Genomic DNA, 26182 nt, shown 5'->3' on the forward strand with positions numbered 1-26182 from the left:
AACTAGCTTTTATTTTTAAGATTCTTGGCAGGTATGAGGTTTTGGGGGGCCAAAGTGAAACGATCTCATCCTTGAGCTATTCGAGGGCCAGTTTTTAATCTGTTTACACATCTGCTTTGGGACCAATGTGATGGTCTCAGCACACAGAGCCCACGCTACTTTCAGAGGCCCACACTGCTGTGTGGGGAGAGGATGTAGCTTCAGGTGGGATTATGAAAAACTAGTTAGCCTCTGTCTTCCCTGTGACCACCTATGGAGAAGACTGGGTCTAACAGAGACTCAGACTGGAGTCTATATCAGTGCATCAGATTACCTACCTAGTACTTCCAGATCTGAGCTGCATTAATATTTAATGCCTGAAGGCTGCAAAGAATGTTTGTCTTTTTTACTCACTGGGTTAGTTAGCATTGGTTTCTGTTTTTCCACAGACATTTGTGGTTGTGGGCAAGCAGTCAGTCACCCCTGTTCTAATTTCTTTTGTTTGAATAATGGGAATAGTAATATTTTCAACATGCCTAAGAGATGGATGAAAATTACATCATGTAGGGCTGTGAAATACTTTAAATGAAAAACTTGGACCAACAGAATATTTCTGCCTTTCTGATCTCTACGTAAACTCTCTCTTCAGGCTAACGATGCCTATCTTCAGATGGCCATTGGAAACGCCCCTTGGCCCATTGGTGTTACTATGGTTGGCATCCACGCCAGAACTGGCAGGGAAAAGATTTTTTCCAAGCACGTTGCACATGTTTTAAATGATGAGACACAGCGGAAATATATTCAGGTAAGTAGTTTGGAGGGCAAAGTGCTTTGGAGGTTAGCATTCCGCACTTCTCAAACTGAGTTTCGAGAGAAGGAGAATTCCAGCAGTAGGACATAGCGTGGCAGGGTGCAAGTCCACACTTTGTATAAGCAGTGCTTGTATTTAAGACACCTTCACTGAACTGTGAAACAGAAACCTTAAGTGTCATAGATGATGTAAGACAGAGTCAAGTGGTGTGCTTCAATTACCTTAGTAGTGAAATAAAACTATTACTCTTTGCTTTGGGAATTTACTGAAGAATGATGAATTTAGAGTATTTTGCAGTAAGTCACAATTTTGTTATTTTCAAGGTAAGTTTAACATCTAGACAAAAAAGGTATGAATAGTCAAAATTTGGCTACTAGTATTTTTTAAATAATTTGTAACAACACTTCTCTATACAAATAAAGTATTTATAGTTTATTTTCTTAAAGTTATTGAGCCTCACATAAACCTGATAATACTGTTGTTGGATTAAACTTTTGTTTTTAGTGGGGAAAAAAACCTCAGTTATAACCTAGTTTTTGCCTGGTTATCAATGATCCCAGGTTGTGTCTGTATAATTATTTTTGCTGGATGTTAATGCTAAAGCTTGAAGATGAAACTCAAAGTTTGTTTAAAGTATAAGATTCACTTAAAATGCATAACATGTTTTCGGAATTTGTGCCGGACAATAGTCGCTATCATATTCATGCATTACCATTTTATTTCATTTCAGTTCCAAGTGCTAAAGGTTATTTTGCGTGTCATGCTTTGTGCCTTATTCATATGTATTAACATTTTAAAATATGATTTCAACTTGACCCCCTAATGGGAACTGCAGAATTTTAGAGTTCAAATACAGTTGTGGAAATCAAAGACATTTCCATTTTTTAAATAACCACCATTGACTGTATTGAAGGCAAAAAGCTTTTAGTTGGGGGAAAAAGTGGCTTGGCTTTAACAGTAGAATATTGTTTCCAGTGATTAAATTTACTGATTGTCTTCAGCTATACCATGGCCAAAGCTATAGTGTGTATAAAAGTTCATTTTGTGTGTGTGTGGTGCGTGCTCAGTCTTGTCTGACTCTTTTTTGCAACCCAATGGACTGTAGCCCACCAAGCTTCTCTGTCCATGGAGTTTTCCAGGCAAGAATACTGGAGTGGGTTGCCATTTCCTCCTATAGGGGATCTTCCTGACCCAGGGATTAAATCTGAGTCTCCTGCAGTGGCGGGCAGATTCTTTTCCACTGAGCCACCTGGGAAGCCCTGTCTTAAAGACAGCATGCCTTTTTTAAACAGTGATTTGATTACCATCTTAGAAACATTTTTCCTTTTTTAAAATAAGCCTAGTATTTTAAAGATTTCTGATTTATTTTGGAATACTATTTATTATTATAGCTATGCAATGACCTATCCTCCCTCCATTGTTCTTCATTTTTGTAAAAAAATTATTTTATCTTTGGCTGTGCTGGGTCTTGCTGTGCTTGTGGAGAGCAGGGGCTACTCTCTGGTTGTGATGGGTGGGGTTCTCATTGTGGTGGCTTTTCTTGTTGTGAGCTTGGACTCTGGGCACCCGGGCTCTGCAGCACAGGCTTCATAGTTGTGGCGCATGGGCTTAGTTGCTCTGCAGCATGTGGAATCTTTCTGGATCAGGGATTGAGCCTGTGTCTTCTGCTTTGGCAGGCAGATTTGCTACCTCTGAATCACCAGGGAAACCCCAGTGTTCTTTCTTTTTAACTTTTCTCCTTCCGTTCCTTTTTCCCCAAGGTGATTAGGGAATATTGGTGAACATACTATATCTGAACTTTAGGAAGGTGTTTGACCTAAACATAATAATATTCTTGTGTACAGATGTAAATATGATAAGACAACCAGGTGGACCCAGCTTGTTGAGTGAGAGAAGCCATGAGGACTGAGTAACGAATCCATGTCTTGTCTGGGTGGGTGCTGGTGGACAGGGTTCTTAGTGACCTCAGCACTCCCCTGTTCAACATTTTTCATGACCAACTTGGATGACTCTACCAAAAGGTTTATATATCAGATTTACAGACAGTAAGAAACAGAAGAGATAGGCTGTACGTTCAGATGGAGAAGAAATTTACATTCTGGAAGTTGTTGACAGACTGAAGAAAAAGACTGATTCTAAAAAATCAGTACTTATCTTATTCTAAAAGATTATGATGACCATAAAGAAATTTGAACTGTCAGTTGCTTGAGCAGTTTGAGCAGTGTGTATCTGGAAGAATTAGGGAACTTGGTGGACAGTAAGTACAATAGCAGTAGTGTAGTACGGCTACTGGAAGGTCTAGTGAGAGCTCATGCTACATTGTTAGAGAGACGCAATCACTTAATTTAGTGGACGTTCCACAAGGCAGGAGCATAGCTCACTGATGTGTCCTCAGAGTCTAGAAATAGTGCTCGTGGTGGGTGCTCAATCAAGATTTGCCCATTGAATGAATGCTCAGAAGCAAGAGAGGTGAAAGTCTGGCTTTTATTCAAGTTCTTGAGAAAGGAGACTCTTGTTGGGGGTCTGGGTAACTGTCGATAAGGGGAGAACTTTGTGGTAGAAAAGGGGTTAAGTTTGTCCTATACAGTTAAGTCCCTGGTGACGCAATGGTAAGGATTCCACCTGCCAATGCAGGAAGTGCTGGTTTGATCCCTGGGTTGGGAAGACCCGCTGGAGAAGGAAATGGCAACCCACTCCACTATTCTTTCCTAGAGAATTCCACGGACAGAGGAGCCTGTGTCCTTGTGATCACCAAGAGTCGGACATGACTTAGCGACTAAACAGCAGCAAGGTATAGGAAGGAAGACACATTTCTAATCAGTTTAAGGAAAAGATTCTTCCTTTTTTAATCTTTTTGTCTTGAAACAATGGTAGACTGGTAAGAGGTTGCAAAAATAATACAAAGAAACTTTTTAACAGGCAGAATTGTCCCAGAATAGGAGTAGGGCTGCTTTAGAAGATACAGGGGAGATCCCTACCACTTGATATTTGAAAGAATCTGGTTAACTATTACCCTTTTCTGGTCCATTGATAGCTCTTTGCTGTTTTCCCTAGAGGCCATTGCTTAAACCTGAGGTTGCAAATTAACACTCACAGGGTAGTCAGGTAATGAGTGAGCTGAGTGGTAAGAAACCCCTGACCTTTGATCTGACTTGTCTTTTCCTACTTTTCGTGTAGACAGAGAAGCAGTATTTCATTTTCATGTCACCTCTGTGATGAGAAAGGGGGACAGGTGATTAACAATGTTGTTAGTTCCATTGTACTCCAGTATAAAATAAGAATTTAAAACCGTGGCAGTGCAAGGACAGCATGAAGTGTCAGCTGCATCTTAGCCTTAGCATCACTGGTGTCTCCTCAGCTCATTGTTACTTTGTAGGAATATCTTTCTAATGTTGCTCCATCTTCCTTTGTTTTTTAGTGAGATGCCAGAATCCTTAATTTTTTAAAAAAGCGTATGTTCCTATTTTTAAAATACTGGCAATAACAAAAACAAAAAATTAGCAGTTTGTGAGGCCAAATTAAGTGCTAATTTTTGATCTATCTTAAACCCATGGTGCGGCTCAAGGCAAAATGCTGCCACCCCCATGTTAGCATTTTATTAAATTCTTGATTACAATTAACTGAGTGATTTACTAAGCTGTCTTTTGAATCTTTATCCTCTTATTTTGGTATTTGGGTGAGACTGATTTGAATTATTCCTACAAAGGGATGGTTTAAATATCTAATTTGAAGTTGAAGTCAGGAAGTGACCCACTTTTTCTTAAAGGGTCAGGTAGTAAATACTTTAGGCTTTGCACTTCATAGGTTTCTGCTACAACTCTCCAACCCGGCAGCTGTGTGAAAGCAGCCAGCGGCCGTGTTCCGGTGAAATTCCATGTATAAAAGGGATGAGCAGCCTGTGGGCTGTAGTTTGTTGACCCCATAGTAAATGTGTAAACCCAAACCTTTTCATCGTTAAGGTATTTGCTGAGGAGGTAATTGTGAAAGTCATTTAACAGGGTATTTTCTTAAACCTTTGTAAGTAGTGAAGCATGTAAAGTGTACTGATCTTAATTGTACAGCTCAGTGATTCTTCATGTACGTGTGATTTTGTATCAAGATGTAAAACAGGTCTAGATAACAGGAAGTTTCTAGCAGCATCCCTGAAGTTTCCCTCATCCCTTTTCTGAGCCTAAGCCCTTCTCCCATCAGAAATGACCATTATTTTGATGTGTGTCATTATTGGTTAATATTGCCAGGTCTTGGGCATCACTTAAATGAGATCATGGAATGTATAGAAGAATTACTTTTTGCATAGAAATACTGGTAAGAAATAACTGTCTTCTGAAATACAGTGAAAACAATTCAAGGGGATCTTTACTGGGGGTTCCCTGGTGGCTTAGCTGGTAAAGAATCTGCTTATAGTGCAGGAGACCTGGGTTTGATCCCTTGGTTGGGAAGATCCCTTGGAGAAGGGAAGGGCTACACAGTCCAGTATTTGGGCCTGGAAACAATTCAAGGGGCTCTTTACTATAACATGATTTCATCTTTGGATTTTATGCAAACCTCTGTAGAATTTAAACTGTGAAAATTGTTTGAAGTGTTCTCTTTCTCACAAAAATTAAACACACCATAGGGAGGGTTTTCTCACCATGCAGATCAAAGAGAAGTTGGATAGCATATTAGTTAACTGCAAATCTCGGATGAGATGGAACTGTTGGTAGGAACTTCAAGGACTTTGGTTGGTCTGCCAAACGCAGATGTAACCTTTGGCTCAGATTGGGGTAAAGCTTCTCCACAGTTTACAGGAAGTTCTTCATTAGTTCGTCTTGGTAATTCAGTCATTTCCAGACATCTCTTGAAAAGGTTCATGTTGTGACAGTTCTTTACTTGTTGGTAAAGAAGAGGAGGACAAAAAGCTGAAATTGACCTCACGTGGTGATTTGCCCTCCAGATCCAGTCCATCCTTCCTTACCTGGTCCCTGGAAACCTGGCTTTTATGAACAACAGTGACAGGCTCCCTTGCCCTCTGACTTCTGAATGGGGCGGGCTGTGAGAGAGATGGGAAGGCATTTTGTAGGCAAGAGAGGAACGAGTCTGGGGTGTTTATTTTCCTGGCTTCCTCTTGTGGAGTCACTGCACCCCTCCTCAAGGTCTGGCCATCTCTGTCTACTTTGAGTCACCACTTTCTTCCCTCACCCCCTTGGAAACAGGCTGGCCGTGGCTTTAGGGTATTGCCGGCTGGCGGATGCTGTGCTGTCTCTTGTTGGTCCCGGTCTTGCCCAGACCTTTGTAAAATCCTTGAAACTACTACCATCATATTACCCAACTTGAGTGTGCCCTTCCTTTTCCTGTGGATACCCTTCCTAATTCATGTAGATTAACTGCTCTGTGTGCTGTGTTTCAGCACATGTTTCTTTGGGAATTAGAAGATTAAGGAGTAATATTCATCCCAAATAATTTCTCTTAAGTCTTCACTGTTCCAAAAGGCAAAATGTTCCTTAATACTCTTCTCCGGCAAGTTGTGTTCAGTAACCTCAAGTTTGTAAATTCCCTGGTGAAAACATCATTCCAGCATTTTATGTCAGATATTTATATCTGCATTTCAGAGTTTGGCATATTTCATCTGGACTTTGCTTAATTTGTTTTTGTGAAACATTTGTAAATTTATAACATGTTTATGTATTGCTGAAAATGGTATAACAGAAATGTTCATTACTGCAGGGAGCAATCACAGCTTGATCCATGTCCTGGATACACAATATCATTGTTAGTTGGTAAACACTCTCTATGCATCAGATTCTATGTCACAGATTTGTGGGTCAAGTGGCCTTATCCTACCTTCTGGCATTCTTGGATCTGAAAAAGCATTTCTTAAAGGCAAGTTACTTTGATAACAGTTTACCCACTTAATAACTTCCTGGCATATTAAAACAAATTTTTAGAGAAAAATACTGCTTAGCATTTCTCTTTCATCTATATTACCTTAAAAAATATTTTTAAGTTTATTCTATTTTCGGCTGTGTTGGGTATTCATTGCTGCACAGGTTTTTCTCTAGTTGTAGTGAGTGGGGGGCTGCTCTTCGTTGGGATGCACAAGCTTCTCTGTTGCAGTAGCTTCTCTAGTTGCCGAGCGCGGGTTCTAGGTGTGCAGGCTTCAGTAGTTGCAGCACGTGGGCCCAGTCGTTGTGGCTCCCAGGCTCAGGAGCACAGGCTCGGGAGCTGTGGTGCCTGCCCTTATCAGTTGTTCCACTGCATGTGGGATCTTCCCAGACCAGGTATTGAACTTGTGTCTTCTGCATTGGCAGGTGGACTCTCTATCACTGGGCCCCCAGGAAAGCCCTACATTACCTTTTAATATAGAACACTCAGGGTTGGTGCCATGATGCTTATTAGCTGGCAGCTGAACAGACATTTTGCTTGGGATATTAACTTATATTTCTCAATCACATGCATGAGAAAAAAAAAAAAAAGATCATCTTGCACTGTGAAGTCCTTGTAGGTCAGATAAATAAAATCTTTCCTCAAATTGGTCTTTCGCCATACATTTTTACCTACTTTCATTAAGTAGGTGAGTGCTGTTTTCAAAATGTAATTATCACCTGTCATTTGATACTACTTTCTATGAAATGATAAACCTTTGAATTTGTAATTCTGTTCATTTATGTAACAAACATTTAGACAGGTAAAAATGGGAGCAGCTGTTTCTTACTGTAAACTCGAGAAGAAGATTAAGTTAGTCCCAAACTGAGTTTTCTTTAATTTTCCACTAAGTCCTGCAGAGCCTGAGCAGTAGAATACATTTGGCAGTTGCCCTGGGACTCTTCATAGGAAGCAGCGTGAGATTGCTTTTGTCCCAAGCAGCTTGATCCAGATCAGAAATTGAAAAGTCTGGAATGAGTAATTTAGATCCACTCAATTTTAATCATATACACTTGTGTGAAAAGAATTCCTGTGGACACTTTTTGAAGGATTGGCCTTGGTATATACATGGCTATGAGTGTTGAAAGTGTAGAAATTTTTATTAAGTACACATTTTTAGAAAAACACACTTTGGGTTAAAGGTGTATTCCATTGAAGTTAGGATTAATTTTTAACTATCTCATGTTAATTCATTCCTTTATTAGAACATTGGCAGTTCATTCAGTTGCTCAATCATGTCCAACTGTTTGCAACCCCATGGATTGCAGCACTCTAGGCCTCCCTGTTCATCACCAGCTCCCAGAGCTTGCTCAAACTCATGTCCAGTGAGTCAGTGATGCCATCCAACCATCTCATCCTGTCGTCCCCTTCTCCCGCCTTCAATCTTTCCCAGCATCAGGGTCTTTTCCAGTGAGTTAGTTCTTCACATCAGGTGGCCAAAGGATTGGAGTTTCAGCTTCAGCATCAGTCCTTCCAGTGAATAATCTCCTTTAGGATGGACTGGTTGGATCTCCTCGCTGTGCAAGGCACTCTCAAGAGTCTTCTCTAACACCACAGTTGAAAAGCATCAATTCTTCAATGCTTAGCTTTCTTTATAGTCCAGCTCTCACATCCATCCATGACTACTGGAAAAACCATAGCTTTGACCATACGGACTTTGTCAGTAAAGTAATGTCTCTGCTTTTTAATACACCTCTTAGGTTTGTCATAGCTTTTTGTCCAAGGAGCAAGCGCCTTCTAATTTCATTGCTGCAGTCACCATCTGCAGTGAATTTGGAGCCCACCAAAATAAAATTCTTTCAGTGTCCTATCTTTTTGTCTTTTCATATTGTTCGTGGGGTTGTCAAGGCAAGAATACTGAAGTGGTTTGCCATTCCCTTCTCCAGTGGACCACATTCTGTCAGACCTGAATGACTGTTCACTGAAAATGGAACTCTGAAAGATGTTCCCTGAAAGATGAACTCCCCAGGTCGGTAGGTGCCCAGTATGCTACTAGAGATCAGTAGAGAAATAACTCCAGAAAGAATGAAGGGATGGAGCCAAAGCAGAAACAACACCCAACCGTGGATGTGACTGGTGATCAAAGCAAGGACCAATGTTGTAAAGAGCAATATTGCATAGGCACCTGGAATGTTAGGCCCATGAATCAAGGGAAATTGGAAATGGTCAAACAGGAGATGGCAAGAGTGAACGTCAACATTCTAGGAATCAATGAACTAAAATGGACTGGAATGGGTGAATTTAACTCAGATGACCATTATATCTACTACTGTGGGCAAGAAGCCCTTAGAAGAAATGGAGTAGCCATCATAGTTAACAAAAGAGTCTGAAATGCAGTACTTGGATGCAATCTCAAAAATGACAGAATGATCTCAGTTCACTTCCAAGGCAAACCATTCAATATCACAGTAATCCAAGTCTATGTCCCGACCAGTAACACTGAAGAAGCTGAAGTTGAATGGTTCTGTGAAAACGTACAAGACCTTTTAGCGCTAACACCCCCAAAAGGTGTCCTTTTCATTATAGGGGACTGGAATGCAAAAGTAGGAAGTCAAGAAACACCTGGAGTAACAGGGAAATTTAGCCTTGGAGTACAGAATGAAACAGGGCAAAGGTTAATAGAGTTTTGCCAAGAGAATATAGTAAACACCCTCTTCCAACAACACAAGAGAAGACTCTATACATGGACATCACCAGTTGGCCAACACCGGAATCAGATTGATTTTATTCTTTGCAGCCAAAGACGGAGAAGCTCTATACAGTCAGCAAAAACAAGACTGGGAGCTGACTGTGGCTCAGATCATGAACTCCTTATTGCCAAATTCAGACTTATATTGAAGAAAGTGGGGAAAAACACTAGACCATTCAAGTATGACCTAAATCAAATCCCTTATGATTATACAGTGGAAGTGAGAAACAGATTTAAGGGACTAGATCTGATAGAGAGCCTGATGAACTGTGGAATGAGGTTCGTGACATTGTACAGGAGACAGGGATCTAGAACATCCCATGGAAAAGAAATGCAAAAAGGCAAAATGGCTGTCTGAGGAGGCCTTACAAATAGCTGTGAAAAGAAGGGAAGCGAAAAACAAAGCAGAAAAGGAAAGATAAAGGCATCTGAATGCAGAGTTCCAAAGAACAGCAAGGAGAGATAAGAAAGCCTTCCTCAGTGATCAGTGCAAAGAAATAGAGGAAAACAATAAAATGGGAAAGACTAGAGCTCTCTTCAAGAAAATTAGAGATACCAAGGGAACATTTCATGCAAAGATGGGCTCAATAAAGGACAGAAATGGTATGGACCTAACAGAAGCAGAAGATCTTAAGAAGAGGTGGCAAGAATACGCAGAAAACTGTGCAAAAAAGATCTTCATGACCCAGATAATCACAATGGTGTGATCACTCAACTAGAGCCAAAAATCCTGGAACATGAAGTCAAGTGGGCCTTAGAAAGCATCACTATGAACAAAGCTAGTGGAGGTGATGGCATTCCAGTTGAGCTATTTCAAATCCTAAAAGATGATGCTGTGAAAGAACTGTACTCAGTATGTCAGCAAATTTGGAAAACTGCAATGGCCACAGTATTGGAAAAGGTCAGTTTTCATTCCAGTCCCAAAGGAAGGCAATGCCAAAGAATTCTCAAACTACTGTACAATTGCACTCATCTCACATGCTAGTAAAGTAATGCTCAAAATTCCCCAAGCCAGGATTCAGCAATATGTGAACTGTGAACTTCCAGATGTTCAAGCTGGTTTTAGAAAAGGCAGAGGAAGCAGAGATCAAATTGCCAACATCTGCTGGATCATGGAAAAAGCAAGAGAGTTCCAGAAAAACATCTATTTTTGCTTTATTGTCTATGCCAAAGCCTTTGACTGTGTGGATCACAATAAACTGTGGAAAATTCTGAAAGACATGGGAATACCAGAGCACCTGGCCTGCCTCTTGAGAAACTTGTATGCAGGTCAGGAAGCACAGTTAGAACTGGACGTGTAAAGCTCAACGTTCAGAAAGCTAAGATCGTGGCATCCGGTCCCATCACTTCATGGCAAATATATGGGGAAATAGTGGAAACAGTGGCTGACTTTATTTTTGGGGCTCCAAAATCACTGCAGATGGTGATTGCAACCATAGAATTAAAAGACACTTACTCCTTGGAAGGAAAGTTAGGACCAATGTAGACAGCATATTAAAAAGCACAGACATTACTTTGTCAACAAAGGTCTGTCTAGTCAAAGCTATGGTTTTTCCAATAGTCATGTATGGATGTGAGAGTTAGACTATAAAGAAAGCTGAGCACAGAAGAATTGATGCTGTGGTGTTGGTGAAGACTCAAGAGCCCCTTGGACTACTAGGAGATCCAACCAGTCAATCCTAGAGGAAATCAGTCCTGAATATTCATTGGAAGGACTGATGGGTGAAGCTGAAACTCCAGTGCTTTGGCCACCTGATGCGAAGGGCTGACTCCTTGGAAAATACCCTGATGCTGCGAAAGATTGAGGGCAGGAGGAAAAGGGGATGACAGAGAATGAGATGGTTGGATAGCATCACTGACTCAATGGACATGCGTTTGGGTGAACTCCGGGAGTTGGTGATGGACAGGGAGGCCTAGCATACTGCAGTTTATGGGATCGCAAAGAGTTGGACATGACTGAGTGACTGAACTGAACTAAAAATAAAGGTCTGTCACTGTTTCCATTGTTTCCCCATCTATTTACCATGAAGTGATGGGACCAGATGCCATGATCTTCTTTTCTTGGATGTTGAGTTTTAAGCCAACCTTTCCACTCTCCTTTTTCAAAATCAAGAGGCTCTTTAGTTCCTTTTTCCTTTCTTCCATAAGAGCGGTTTCATCTGCATATCGGAGGTTATTGATATTTCTCCCGGCAATCTTGATTCCAGACTGTGCTTTATCCAGTCCAGCATTTCGCCTTATGTACTCTGCATAGACGTTAAATAAGCAAGGTGACAATGTAGAGCCTTGATGTACTTCTTTCCCAATTTTGAACCAATCCGTTGTTCTGTGTTCAGTTCTAACTGTTGCTTCTTAACCTCCATACAGATTTCTCAGGAGACAGGTAAGGTGGTCTGGAGTTCCTATCTCTTGAAGAATTTTCCAGTTTGTTGTGATCCACACAGTCAAGTCTTTAGTGTGGTCACTGAAGCAGAAGTAGATGTTTTCCTGAAATTCCCTTGCTTTTTCTGTGATCTAGCAGATGTTCGCAATTTAATCTCTGGTTCCTCTGCCTTTTCATAAACCAACTTGAACATCTGGAAGTTCACCGTTCACATATTATTGAAGCCTAGATTGAAAAATTTTGAGCAATCATTTGCTAGTGTGTGAGATGAGTGCAATGTGTGGTACTTTAAACTTTCTTTGGCATTGCCTTTCTTTGGGGTTGGAATTAAAAAAAAAACAAAACCTTTTCCAGTCCTGTAACCATTGCTGAGTTTTCCAAATTTGCTGGCATACTGAGTGCAGCACTTTAACAGTATCATCTTTTAGGATTTGAAATAAGTAGCTCAGCTGGAATTCCATCACCTCCACTAGCTTTGTTTGTAGTGATGCTTCCTAGGGCCCACTTGACTTTGCACTCCAGGATTTCTGGCTCTAGGTGAGTGATCACACCATCATGGTTATCTGGGTCATTCAGATCTTTTTTGTATAGTTCTTCTGTGTATTCTTGTCACCTCCTCTTAACATCTTCTACTTACGTTAGGTCCGTGCAGTTTCTGTCCTTTATTGTGCCCATCTTTGCATGAAATGCTCCCTTGGTATCTCTGATTTTCTTGAAGAGATCTCTAAGTCTTTCCCACTGTACTGTTTTCTTCTGTTTCTTTGCATTGATCACTTAGAAGGCTTTCTTATCTCTCCTTGCTATTCTTTGGAACTCTGCATTCAGATGGATATATCTTTCCTTTTTTCTTTTGCCTTTTAGTTCTCTTTTCTCAGCTGTTTGTAAGATCTCCTCAGACGACCATTTTGCTTTTTCCTTTTCATCATCTTGTGGCTGGTAAAGAATCCACCTGCAATGTGGGAGACCTAGGTTTGATCCCTGGATTGGGAACATCCCCTGGAGAAGGGAAAGGCTACCCACTCCAGTATTCTGGCCTGGAGAATTCCATGGACTATATAGTCCATGGGGTTGCAAAGAGTCAGACATGACTGAGCAGCTTTCAGTCACTTGCTCACTTCTTGGGAATGGTTTTGATCACTACCTCCTGTATAGTGTTAACAAACTTCCATCCATAGTTCTTCAGGCACTCTGTCTATCAGATCTAATCCCTTGAATCTATTTCTCACTCCACTGTATAATTGTTAGGGATTTGATTTAGGTCATACCTGAATGGTCTAGTGGTTTGCCCTGCTTTCTTCAATTTAATTCTGAATTTTGCAATAAGGAATGCATGATCTGAGCCACAGTCATCTCTCGGTCTTGTTTTTGCTGACTCTGTAGAGCTTCTCCATCTTTGGCTGCAAAGAATATAATCAATCTGATTTCGGTGTTGGCCATCTGGTGATGTCCGTGTATAGAGTCTTCTCTTGTGTTGTTGGAAGAGGGTGTTTGGTATGACCAGTGTATTCTCTTGGCAAAGCTCTGTTAGCCCTTGCCCTGCTTCATTTTGTACTCCAAGGCCAAACTTGTCCATTATTCCAGGTATCTCTTGACTTCCTACTTTTGCATTCCAGTCCCCTGTGATGAAAAGGACATTTTTTTTGGTGTGTGTTCTAGGAGGTTTTATAGGTCTTCATAAAACTGTTCAACTTCAGCTGCTTCAACATTAGTGTTTGGGGCATAGACTTGGATTACTGTGATATTGAATGGTTTGCCTTGGAAGTGAACTGAGATCATTCTGTTGTTTTTGAGATTGCACCCTGGTACTGCATTTTGGACTCTTTTGTTAACTATGAGGGCTACTCCATTTCTTCTAAGGGCTTCTTGCCCACAGTAGTAGATACAATAGTCATCTGAATTAAATTAGCTCATTCTGGTCCATTTTTATTTCACTGATTCCTAAAATGCCAGTGTTCACTCTTGCCATCTCTTGTTTGACCACTTCCAGTTTACGTTGATTCGTGGACCTGACATTCCAGGTTCCTGTGCAGTATTGTTTTTTTACAGCATTGGACTTTCCTTCCATCACCACTCACATCCACAGCTGGGCATTGTTTTTGCTTTGGCTCTGTTTCTTCATTCTTTCTGGAGCTATTTCTCCACTCTGCCCTACCAATCTGGGTAGTTTATCTTTCAATGTCATATCTTTTTGTCTTTTCATACTGTTCATGAGGGTCTCCAGGCAAGAATACTGAAGTCATTTGCCATTCCCTTCTCCAGTAGACCATGTTTAGTAAGAACTGTCCACCATGACTACTGTCTTGGATGGCCCTACATGGCATGGCTTGTAGCTTCTTGAGTGAGACAAGCTTGTGATCCAAGTGATCAGTTTTCTGTAATTGTGGTTTCCATTTTGTCTGCCCTCTGATGCATAAGGATAAAAGGCTGTGGAAGTTTCCTCATGGGAGGGACTGGCTATGGGGAAATTTGCATCTTGCTCTGATGGGTGGGGCAATGCTCAGTTCAGTCACTCAGTCCTGTCGGACTCTTTGCGACCCCATGGACTGCAGCACGCCAGGCCTCCTTGTCCATCGCCAACTCCTGGAGTTTACTCAAATTCATGTCCACTGAGTCGGTGATGCCATCCAACTATCTCATCATCTGTTGTCCCCTTCTCCTCCTGCCTTCAATCTTTCCCAGCATCAGGGTCTTTTCCAATGAGTCAGCTCTTCGCGTCAGGTGGCCAAAGAATTGGAGTTTCAGCTTCAGCATACAGTCCTTCCAATGAATATTCAGGACTGATTTCCTTTAGAATGGATTGGTTGGATCTCCTAGCAGTCCAAGGGACTCTCAAGAGTCTTCTCCAACACCACATTTCAAAAGCATCAATTCTTCTGTGCTCAGCTTTCTTTACAGTCCAACTCTCACATCCATACATGACTACTGGAAAACCATAGCCTTGACAAGACAGACCTTTGTTGGCAAAGTAATGTCTCTGCTTTTTAATATGCTGTCTAGGTTGGTCATAACTTTCCTTCCAAGGAGTAAGCATCTTTTAATTTCATGGCTGTAGTCAGCATGAAATCTGCAGTGATTTTGGAGCCCTCAGAAATAAAGTCAGGCATTGTTTCCACTGTTTCCCCATCTACTTGCCATGACGTGATGGGATTGGATGCCATGATCTAAGTTTTCTGAATGTTGAATTTTAAGCCAACTTTTTCACTTCTCCTCTTTCACTTTCATCAAGGGCTTTTTAGTTCTTCGGTTTCTACCATAAGGGTGGTGTCATTTGCATATCTGAGGTTATTGATATTTCTCCCGGAAGTCTTGATTCTAGCTTGTGCTTCATCCAGGCAAGCGTTTCTCCTAATGTACTCTGCATATAAGTTATATAAGCAGGGTGACAATATACAGCCTTGACATACTCCTTTTCCTATTTGGAACCAGTCTGTTGTTCCATGTCCAGTTCTAACTGTTGCTCCCTGACCTGCATACAGATTTCTCAAGAGACAGATCAGGTGGTCTGGTATTCCCATCTCTTTCAGAATTTTCTACAGTTTATTGTGATCCACACAGTCAAAGGCTTTGGCATAGCTAATAAAGCAGAAATAGATGTTTTTCTGGAACTCTCTTGCTTTTTCAATGATCCAACGGATGTTGGCAGTTTGATCTCTGGTTCCTTTGCCTTTTCTAAAACCAGCTTGAACATCTGAAAGTTTAGGATTCATGTATTGCTGAATCCTGGCTTGAAGAATTTTGAGCATTACTTTGCTAGCATGTGAGATGAGTGCAGTTGTGCGGTAGTTTGAGCATTCTTTGGCATTGCCTTTTTTGGGGAGGGGCCATGCTCAGTAAATCTTTAATCCAATTTTCTTTTAATGATGGGGCTGTGTTCCCTCCCTGCAGTTGGGCCTGAGGCCAAACTATGGTAGGGTTAATGATGACCTCCTTCAAAAGGGCATTTTCCAGGACTGTTGTATCCCATGCCCCTGATCATAGAGCAGGCCACTGTTGACCCACGCCTCTGCTGGAGACTCTTGGACACTCACAGAGCAGTCTGGCTCAGTCTCTTATGGGGTCACTGCTCCTTTCTCCTGGATCCTGGTGTGCACAAGGTTTTGTTTGTGCCCTCCAAGAGTCTGTTTCCCCAGTCCTGTGGAAGTTCTGTAATCAAATCCTACTTGCCTTCAAAGTCAAATTCTCTGGGGATTCTCAGTCCCTTTCCTGGATCCCCAGATTGGGAAATCTGTTGTGGGCCCTAGTACTTTCGCAACAGTGTGGGAACTTCTTTGGTATAATTGTTCTTCAGTTTGTGGGTTGTCTGCCTGGTCGCTTGGTGGGATTCACATGCTGCGCCTCCCGGGTCTGCTGGAGCCAGAGCCCCTGTTCCCATGGCAGGCCTCTGCTGACCTGTGCTTCTGCAGGAGACACTCAAACACTCAAAGGCAGGTCTGGCTCAGTCTCTGTGAGATCCCTGCGTCCTGGTGTGCACAAGGTTTTGTTTGAGTCCTCCGAGCACCTGTGGCGAGTATGGCGTTTGATCCTAAAAGTGATTTCGCCCCTTGTACTGTCTTGTAGGGGCTTCTCCTTTGCCCTTGGACATGGGGTATCTTTTTTGTTGGGATCCAACCATCTCCTGTCGATGGTTGTTCAGCAGCTAGATGCAGTTTTGGAGTTCTCACAGGAGATGAGTGCACATCCTTCTACTCTGCCATCTTAGGCACATCTTATGTACCTCAAAGTCCCCGGGAGGGAGGCCGCCAAGGAAAGGGTCCAGCCAACATCTCCAGGCCACGTGACCCCTTCCGCCAGCCACTCTGGAGGGTGTAGGGTAGCTGTAGGAGGCCCTCTACCACAGGCCCCAGTCCCAGGCAGAGAGGCACCAAGTGAAGCAATGGGACCCCAGGCAACATGCAGATGTGGAGAATGAGGGTGATGATATTGTCCAATGCAGATAAGACGCTCGTGAAAAACAGTTATTAAGCATCCTTCGACTTCATTGAGAGAATTTAAATAGCTAAGTGGAGAACATTCTTAACTTACCCCTGTTCTGCATGTTCCTATGCTGCACCACTAAACACATCTATGCTTTCATTTTGGAGACTGTTCTTACAGGGTACACTAGTGACAGGGACAAATAATTGATTTAATAATGTTTTCCTTTGATGTTACTCAGTCCCTAAGTTGTATTCAACTGCCGTCCCATGGACTACTGCATGCCAGGCTCCTCTGTCCTCCACTGTCTCTTGGAGTTTGCTCAAATTCATGTCCATGGAGTGGACCATCTCATCCTCTACCGCCCCCTTCTCCTTCTGCCTTTAGTCTTTCCCAGCATCACGGTCTTTTCTGATGAGTTGGCTCTTTGCATCAGGCAGCCAGAGTACTGGAGCTTCAGTTTCAGCATCAGTCCTTCCAGTGAATATTTAAATGTCTTATATTTCAGTAAAAATATTACTTAACATCTTCCTCAAGTTCTATTGACTAATGATAGTTCATAAGGTAAGACAAATCTAACTAAAAGGTTATGGTTGTAGTTTGGTTAGATTTTAACAAGTTTTTGTTTTCTGGAGTAATAAAGAATTGGTGTTGCTTCAGTTGATGCCAGTTGATTGTTTTAATGGTTCATTGATTTATCTGGATATAAACAATTCTCATTATCCAGTATTTGTATCCTGTATCACAAGCTATCATACAGCAAACTGTAGCCATATTTGATATTCCTATACCTTATCTAGAATATTCTCTAATGCTTACTATTAGATTTTTTAAAACTGAAGTATTTGTCATAAATTTTACCAAGTTGAGCATTAAAAAAATTTCTTACTCAGCTTTACCATCTTGAGTGTACAGTTAAGTGTACCATCTTAAGTGTACAGTTCATCAGACTTCTTAAAATGCAGAATATTTTCCTGGAAACAATAATGATTAAAAAAAATCAATTTAGTTAATACTTTGTGGGGAGAAAATCACTAAGGAGTCATTAATGAGGAATCTGTAGAATCTAGAAAGGCTCAGGATGTGGGGTGTTTAGGCACTTAAAAAAGGCCAGACTGTGGGATGGGTCTGAAAATGAAGGAGTGGTTGAAATTAGGATAAATTGTCCAGAGGTTCTTTCTCCCTGTGCAAGCGGGCCCCCATTCCTGTCTCCTCTCTTTCAGAAAACAAATGTTCTGAGGGTTCTACCCTCAGGCAAGGTGAGATTCCCTACTCAGAACAGACAATTCAAGTGAGAGTGTATGTGTTGACAGATGGGACCCCCATTTCCTCTTCTCTTTTGGTTCCTCTGATGCTGGCAGGTGGGCTTTTACTGCCAGCTCAGGAACAGAAGTTCTTCTCTGAACTGACCCAAGAGAAAAAATGTATAGTTACTAACATTTAGCATTCCAACACTGAAAAAACTGGCTTACTGCCATATTGTCCTAAAATGAAGTTCCACTGATAAGCCCTGCCCATTCAGTGAGTTTCCTTTAGCTCCTTATTGCCTTACTCATAAATATGCATGTTCACCTAGGATCATTAGGTGTTTGTGGAAGTTTCCAACATGAAAGACCAAGACCAAAACACATAGTAACAATGGAGTTGAGAGTAACGGAATTACAGTATAGGAGAAAGAAAAAAAATCCTTCTATTAAAAATATAGTTCATATTCTTAAAGTTGTAACCATGAGATAAGAATAGTAGCTACAAAAACAGTCAGAATCAACATTTGATTGATTCTGAGCTCTCAGAAGTTAATCATTACAGCAGAAATTTTAAAAATTAGATAAAAGAGAAGATAAAGTTGAAGAACTCTCAGAAGTATAGAAAATAAGAGAATGAAGGAGTCAGCCTATAAGGTCTGCAGCTGTTCAAATTCTAGGGAAAGGAGAACAGAGAAATTGGAGGATAGGAAATAAAGAATTAATGCAAAAAACTTCCCAGAACTGAAAGACATGCATTTCTAGAATGAAAAGAAGAGCTCAGTGAATGCATGACAAATGAGTCTCATATTGAGGCTCAATATAGTGAAATATTGGAGGGCCAAAGATAAAGACGAGATATCCAGTGCTTCTGGAGAAAAACAGGTTGCTTACAAAGGCTCAGGAATTGAAATGCTCCCATACTTCTCATTCCAGTACTGGAAGCAAGAAGACGTAGGGTAATAACTTTGTAATAGTGAGGGAAAAAAATCTCCCAACTCTGAATTCTGTTCCTGTATGAACTATCGATCGAGTATAGGCTTAAGATATTTTTAGACAGGTGGTGGCAAAAATTTGGCCCATTTTGTGTCACATGCTCTGTCAGTTTTGTGTCCCATTCTTTGAAATCATTATCATAGCTGACACTTATATGCTGTTTATTACTGTGTGGTCCTTGTAGCAATTTAGCGTACATATTCTCTCTTCTCTCACATATGTAATACGAGTGTGATACTATGATTTATGTACTTTACAAGTTGGGAAACTGAGGCATGGAGAAGTAAGTTCCCAAGGTCCCACAACCGGTAGGTGGTGGGATTGGGATTTGAACCTCAGGAGTCTTAATACCTCCACTATGTTATGTTGGGTCTACTTGGAGGATGTGCTCCACCAAAACGAGGAAAACAAACACAAAAGATCCCGGAAATAAGATCCAGCACACAAGCAGGGCAGAAGGAATTCCCAAATGGAACGTGAAGGGATGCTCCAGGATTGTAGCAGTACAAGGAGGTCTGGAATTCAGCTGGTCTAGACTGCAACAGAGAGTGGACCCCGGCTACCTGTTGTGCTTGGTCATGTTGCGAGTAGTCTCACTGTTGGAGAAGGAACTGTTAGTTACACAGAAAAGCAAAAAGATGGGGGAAAATACCCAAGAAAAAGGATATTGGCTCTGTTTTGGACAGTATTTGTGTAGACGTTATGAAGTATGTCCTGAATATGTGTTCACTGAAAATTGTGATTTGCGGAAGGAATGGGGAGAGAAAGGTGCGTGCACGCTGTGTGAGGCCAGTGTACAGGTGTAAGAAAATTAAATTTCCAACTTTGGTAGTATTAATAGAGAAAAAAATAAAAACTAGAAAAAATCAAGCACTATCAATGTAGTGTTTAGAAATATAGCAGTAAATACCAAAAGAAACGTTTCAGAGATTTGAAGTGGTTGCCTTTGCGATGCAGGAATTAGGGATTGGAAAAGATGAGGCAGGAGACTGCTATTATTTGATACAAGAACTATGTGATTAAAAAATATGTATGTATATAATAACATGCACACAAAACATGGCATAATCCTTGACTGTTCTCTTTCTCAGCCCACATCAGCAAACCATGATGGTTCCATATTCAAATTACATCTGGAATCTGATCCCTTCACCACCTCCACTGCCCCCACCTGGTTCCAGCCACCAACCTCTCTTCTCTGGATGGTTGCACTGCCTCTGCTCTGAGCTCCTCTCTTTGCCTCTCTTTTGTTCAGTATCTGTACAGCACCCAGAGGGATGCATTTAAGATACAAACCAGACTGTGATGTTCTCTTGCTCAGAGCGCTTCAGTGGCTCTTGTGTTCAGGGAGAGCCAGAGTCCTGGTCACTTCTCATAGCATGCACACCTCTTGCCTGCCTGATCTTCTCCATAGCACTTACCATCATTCAACATGTTAGACATTTACATAGTCATTTTGTTTCTTGTCTTACACCTGTTCTCATCATCCTTTATTAGAATGCATTCTCAATGAGAATGGTGATTTTTCTCTTATTCTCTGCTGTATTCCCACAGCCTAGAACATTGCTTGGCATATAGTAGGTCCTGAATAAGGATTTATTAAACAGATGTATTATTTTTATATAAGTAAAAACTATATTTAAGAATACTACTGATTTTAAGCTATTTGCAGTAAGCTAAGCTAAGCAGCTCCTTATCTTACTGGTTTAAGCATCCTCAAGCAACTTGAAACTAAAATCGTGAGAGATCTAATTGGGAAGATTTGTTTCCATTTGGAAAATATTCATAGGCTATCATGAGATTATGCCCTTTTAAAAATCTGTGCTGGGTGCTAGCAGTCCTTATTGCAAATACTTATTGTCACATTCCATAGTAACTTTATGATGGAGACTCTTTTAATATTTATTTTTAAATCAGAGAATCAGCTTAGTGAGTGTATCTAAGCATCACAGTAATCTCCTGTAAAGGCACAGACGCCTAAAATTCTAATTCTGCTGTGTAAGGAAAATGACCCCCACTTGTCTTACCATCAGTTTGCCTTTATTGGTTCATAATAATTCTTGCTGTGTTTTGCTGTGGACTGAAGCTATTTCGTATTTCATCAGAGTGTTCCCTTTCCTGGCTTTGCCTCTCTTCTCACCTGTTCCTTCGAGAAAACTTAGGATTTCATGGATTTCATGGATCCAATTCTGCATCCACATGAGAATTCACAGTAGGAAAAGCTGGTCTAAAGCCAGAAGGGTCTTTATCCTGAAGCAAATACCCTCTTAGATACAGGATATAACAATAAAAAGCTAGGAAGAAAGCAAATTCCCTGGTCTGTCTTTGCCAGCATGTCTTCCTTCTTGGAAAATGAGCTGAAAGATAGCCTCCCTCCACACTCCCAGTCCTTAGACAGCATAATATGGACAGTCTTTGAACCCACAAAAGACTTTAAGTAAGATGTTTGAAAAATCTTGTTTCTCTGATGTTTAATCTCTTAGATTATAACTCACTTCATAGAAGTAATTTATATTTGGGTTATCTGCTTCCTGTGGGACCTCAGAGATTGGCAGGCTTTTTTTTTTTTTTTCTTGTTGTTTAGTTCTGTTTTTGGTGATTTTACTTACCTTAAGAGTTGTTTGAGGGCTTCCCTGATGGCTCAGTGGTAAAGAATCTGCCTGCCAATGCAGGAGACATGGGTTCAATCCCTGGGTCAGGAGGATTCCACATGCCTTGGAGCAACTAAGCCCGTGTGCCACAACTTTTGAGCCTTTTTTCCAGAGCTGGGAAGTCACAACTACTGAAGCTCACACACCATAGAGCCTGTGCTCCACTAGAGGAGAAGCTACCGCACCAAGAAGCCTGTGCACCGCAACTGGAGAATAGCCCCCACTCACCACACCTAGAGAAAGCCTGTGCACCGCAACTGGAGAATAGCCCCCACTCACCACACCTAGAGAAAGCCTGTGCACAGCAGTGAAGACCTAGGGCAGCCAGAAATAAAAAGTTAAATAAATAAAAAGTTTAAAAAGTTTAATCATACCATAGCCAACCACTATTTTTTTTTTTAATTTTCTTAGGGACTGAAGAGGTTAATGACCATTTGCCAGAAGCACTTTCCTACAGATCCATCAAAATGTGTGGAGTACAATGCACTATGAGATCTGTGTGCGGTGTGTAAATATCAAGAGAAGCTTAAGGAAGCCTGTCATGGACTTCTGGAATTACCGCCAGTTGCAATGAGGGAGGAAGAAAAAAGGAGTTTGTGGTCGCTGAGTTCTACCTAATGCAGCTCTTGGTTTTAAGAACCTGTGTTGGCTCTCATGTCACATCTGACTGCAGAGTGATTTTTGTGTCTTACTTTTAAGTAGTCAAAAATTAAGTACTAAACACTTTGCCCAGTAGTTTAAATGTGTAAATTTAAAACAGTCACAGGATACGGTTTAAAATAACTTTTCCCCTCTAGACTTAAAAGTTGAAATGAGATTAAAGAGGAACATTTGAGGATGGACTTAATGATTTCTATAAAATATGGTAATTTTCATGTTGCCTTTTATGTTGTGTTTATAGAGAAATATTTTTGTATTTTTCAACAAAAATATGGAACTATTTAGTGAAACTTGATCGTCCTTAAATGTTGCTTGACTTTTGCCACCTTGCAATATATTTGAATGTAAATGTTTTTACTATTAAGTGTCTATCTTGCATTTTAAAGCTTTTATCCTTTAAAGATATACATTAGAGTATTGGTCATCTCTCAGAACAGAATTAACAGGAAGTAGAACTTTGGAAAACAAAGATGGTATATTAAACCAACAGAAGTTCAAATTCAGTAGCCCCAGGCATCAAGGTTTCAAGGTGAGGAAATGGATTGTCAGGGCCGCTGCTGGCTCTTCCTAGAATAGGACTGTCTGCTAATGTCATCCTCCCGAGACCATGGTGGATGGCTGGTCCTGCTCCGTCTCACCGGCCAAAGAGAAGGGTGCTGGACTCCTGTCACTGCCCAAGTTGTAGGGCTTGGTCTGATTTCACTCAAGTGAGGACTTCTTTTGACTCTTGCACAGTGTCACACCCAGATAACTGTGATGAATCACTGTGCTTTAGAGGTCGAGAGGACTCAGTGGATAGACACAGGTGGGTAAATAGAATGGTACTTGACCAGGTGGAGTGGTGCTGGCGGCTCCTGGTAGGAGTGGGGCTCTGACATCAGAACTGCCTCACCTCAAATTTCAGCAACACAGGCATGTGTATGTCTGTACACCCACAAGCAAGGTACTTCATCTCTCTAAACTTCAGCTTCCTTGTCTGCAGATGGTGGTAGTCATTGTCCATGCCTCATGGCATCACTGTTCTAAGTAAAATAAAATGTATAGCACGCTACCTGGCAAATAACTCAGTACGTAACAGTTGTGTCCTTGTTGTTGGTAGAGTGAAGACAAGGTAGCTTTCCCAAACCACTGGTCAGGATGGTGCGTGCTCACCTCATGATGACAGCCATGCTGCTGGTGGCAGCATCAGCAGGACTCGTTAGTGGAAGTACTTATTAAGCACTTACTGTATCCACGCTGTGTAGCTGCTCACAGTTTCAGCCATTTCTGAGTTTAGAAGAATCCAGAATGTGGGGCCTGGAGTCAGCTAAGTGAGTGCAGGTGGATTCAATTACTTATTCTGGCCCCTCTTGGAAAGCCTTGAAAGCCAGTTTTGGCCACTTGTGGGGTCTGTGTCTACGCTGGGCTGATTGTGTCCGCTGGTTATTTGCTCGATGGTGGCTGAGGCCTGCTGTCCTGAATTGAATTGGTGTTCCTTGCCCTTCACCCCACTTTAGAAAACCATTTCATATTAAATTAATTAGAACTGAATGAAGCTTGCTGCTGCTACTGCTAAGTCGCTTCAGTCGTGTCCGACTCTGTGCGACCCCGTAGACAGCAGCCCACCAGGCTCCCCCATCCCTGGGATTCTCCAGGCAAGAACACTGGAGTGAGTTGCCATTTCCTTCTCCAACGCATGAAAGTGAAAAGTGAAAGGGAAGTCGTTCAGTCGTGTCTGACTCTTAGCGACCCCATGGACTGCAGCCCACCAGGCTCCTCCATCCATGGGATTTTCCAGGCAAGAGTACTGGAGTGGGGTGCCATCGCCTTCTCCGGAATGAAGCTTAGTAGAGCAATAAGACAGACTTTCATAAGATGTGACGACAATGTAGAGTTCAGTTATATAGCCTTGTATAAACTTGTTTATAAATATTGTTGAATGAATTCTCCACAGATCACTCTTTTTTTAAATTCATAGGCAGCCCACACCATGGTAGTCAGCTCATTTTGTGTTGTCTTCCCATTTGCTCTGAGTTGATATTCCACACAGAGAAGAAACTGCATCATGTAACACCAGTACCTTCTAGAACTGATCAGCATGGGTAGATGGTTTGAGGGGGAAAAAAGTGTGTAACATACTCTGTGGCGCTATGAATGTTAGTCATTTTGAGGCTTGGGTAAAGGGAGACAGGTTGAAAGGTGTAGATTCCTCATAGAGAAGTTTTCTATTTCCCAGAAGTTAAAGGTCTTCAGAGGACTGTACCTGTCATGGGGGTTTAGTAAAAAATGACCTCTCTCATTCTCCAAATCATGAAAATTATAGTGCAGCAGATGCTACATGTTTCTAATTTTTAACTGTTTGTAAAATAAAGGCCTATTTTTTAAAATCAGTCACACTCCTGAAATAAGTATATTCTTCTCTCTCTTCCTCCCCACCTCCCCAGACTCCTTTCCAAAGGAGTTGTGTGTTTCTGGATTCAAATCTAATAAAACACGGGTTCTCCCTCAAAAGTAAATCCTGTGTTTCTTAGGAGTGTTCTTGCCAGCTGCAAAGACAGCAGTATTTTTCAGCATTGCAGTACAGGGCTGTGGCAGTCTGGAGGCCATGGCTCTGATTTCAGCCCTGGGGGAAAAACTAGGAAAAGAAAACTGAGGCCAAAAACAATTGACACATAGAGAGGAGAGGGGGGCAGCCCGGATCTTGTAGGAAGAAGGGGAAGGTCCTAAGAGACCAGAGCTGGGAAGGTAGCTGTTGCTAGTACGAGCATTTAGGATGCACTGCATCTCTGAAAAGAATTTGGAGGAACAGAAAATAGGGTTGATTGGCAGTACAACTTCTGAATGTCAAGTTTTTCCTTCTGATGATCTCCTGGCCCCCTTTAGCACTTTAGATTGTCCTGGGATTTGACTGCAGTATATATAGTAGTATTTACTTAGCAGTAAAGAATCCACCTGCAATGCAGGAGACTCAGGTTCTATTCTTAGGCCAGGAAGATCCCCTGGAGAAGGAAATGGCAACACACTCCAGCATTCTTGCCTGGAAAATCCCATGGACAGAGGAGCCTGGCAGGCTATAATCCACGGGATTGCAAACGAGTCAGACACAACTTAGCAACTAAACAACAAATTCTGTAGAAATCCAATTATTTGAAAGAAAGAAAGAGTTCGGTAGATTTGAACTTACGGATCTTATCACTGGCTCCTTTTCAGCCCTACAGTAACCCCTTTATTACTTCTGGACCTACCAAGGTAGTAGAGCTAAATGGTGAAAGGCGAGCTTCGGTTGAGATGTGGCTGTTCCCTTTGTCTGAATATCTGCAAGAGCGTAACCTTGTGGATCATGCCTCCTTCCTCCCCATCCTCGCCTGTGAAGTCCCTTAACTTTATCCCCTAGAAATTTATGGTATGGAGTCGTACTGGGAGGCTTGAACTGAAAGCACTTTCTCACGGCAGGTTTGTGTAAGAGTTTCCAGCTGTCTAGAGTGTGAGGAGCCAACCCCAGTCCCCAGAGGGTCGCTGTGGGAACACTGTTATGGCAACTGGTTTTCATCAGACTCGGCAATTGGATGGGCTGAATTCTGACTACACACTAGTTCGTCCTGTAATGGTTAACAGTAACCTTAAAATCTTTTGAAATTTAAAAATAAGTTCTGGTGGCGTGGACTAACTCGAGGGAATGCAGTGTGGTTGGTAGTTGTCACTGTGGTGTGAACTGACCCCTTTCAGGATTTTGGAAACATACTCATTTAAAATACACACACACACACATAAAATATGTGTGTGTATATATATATTTTTTACATTTTCCAAAACAGTTTATTTTGAAAGTATTGATTATTTACTCCTTTTTCCACGAACTCTTACAAACTCTCCCAGACTAATCCTTGTGTTGATGGTAATGGTTACTCTTGTTTAACTAGGCCACTTCCTTTTGTTTAGTCTCTCCTCTGTCCTTAAGCACCCGTTTTGAAATCA

General features: G+C 41.4%; 1 protein-coding gene across 7 annotated transcripts in view; it reads left to right on the plus strand.

The window, feature by feature from the left end:
• The window catches only part of PRPF18 (pre-mRNA processing factor 18), a 59391-nt gene extending 36239 nt beyond the window's left edge, over window positions 1-23152 (plus strand). For all 7 annotated transcript variants that reach the window (XM_068987086.1, XM_068987090.1, XM_068987087.1 and 4 more), the window contains 2 exons: window positions 629-784; window positions 21980-23152. In XM_068987086.1, coding sequence (XP_068843187.1) covers window positions 629-784; window positions 21980-22060 — 237 coding nt within the window. In that variant the 3' untranslated portion in view covers window positions 22061-23152. The remainder of the gene's footprint in view (window positions 1-628; window positions 785-21979) is intronic.
• The last annotated feature ends 3030 nt before the right edge of the window (window positions 23153-26182 follow it).

This window comes from Capricornis sumatraensis, chromosome 15, assembly GCF_032405125.1.
Source record: "Capricornis sumatraensis isolate serow.1 chromosome 15, serow.2, whole genome shotgun sequence".
NCBI classification, from domain to species: domain Eukaryota; kingdom Metazoa; phylum Chordata; class Mammalia; order Artiodactyla; family Bovidae; genus Capricornis; species Capricornis sumatraensis.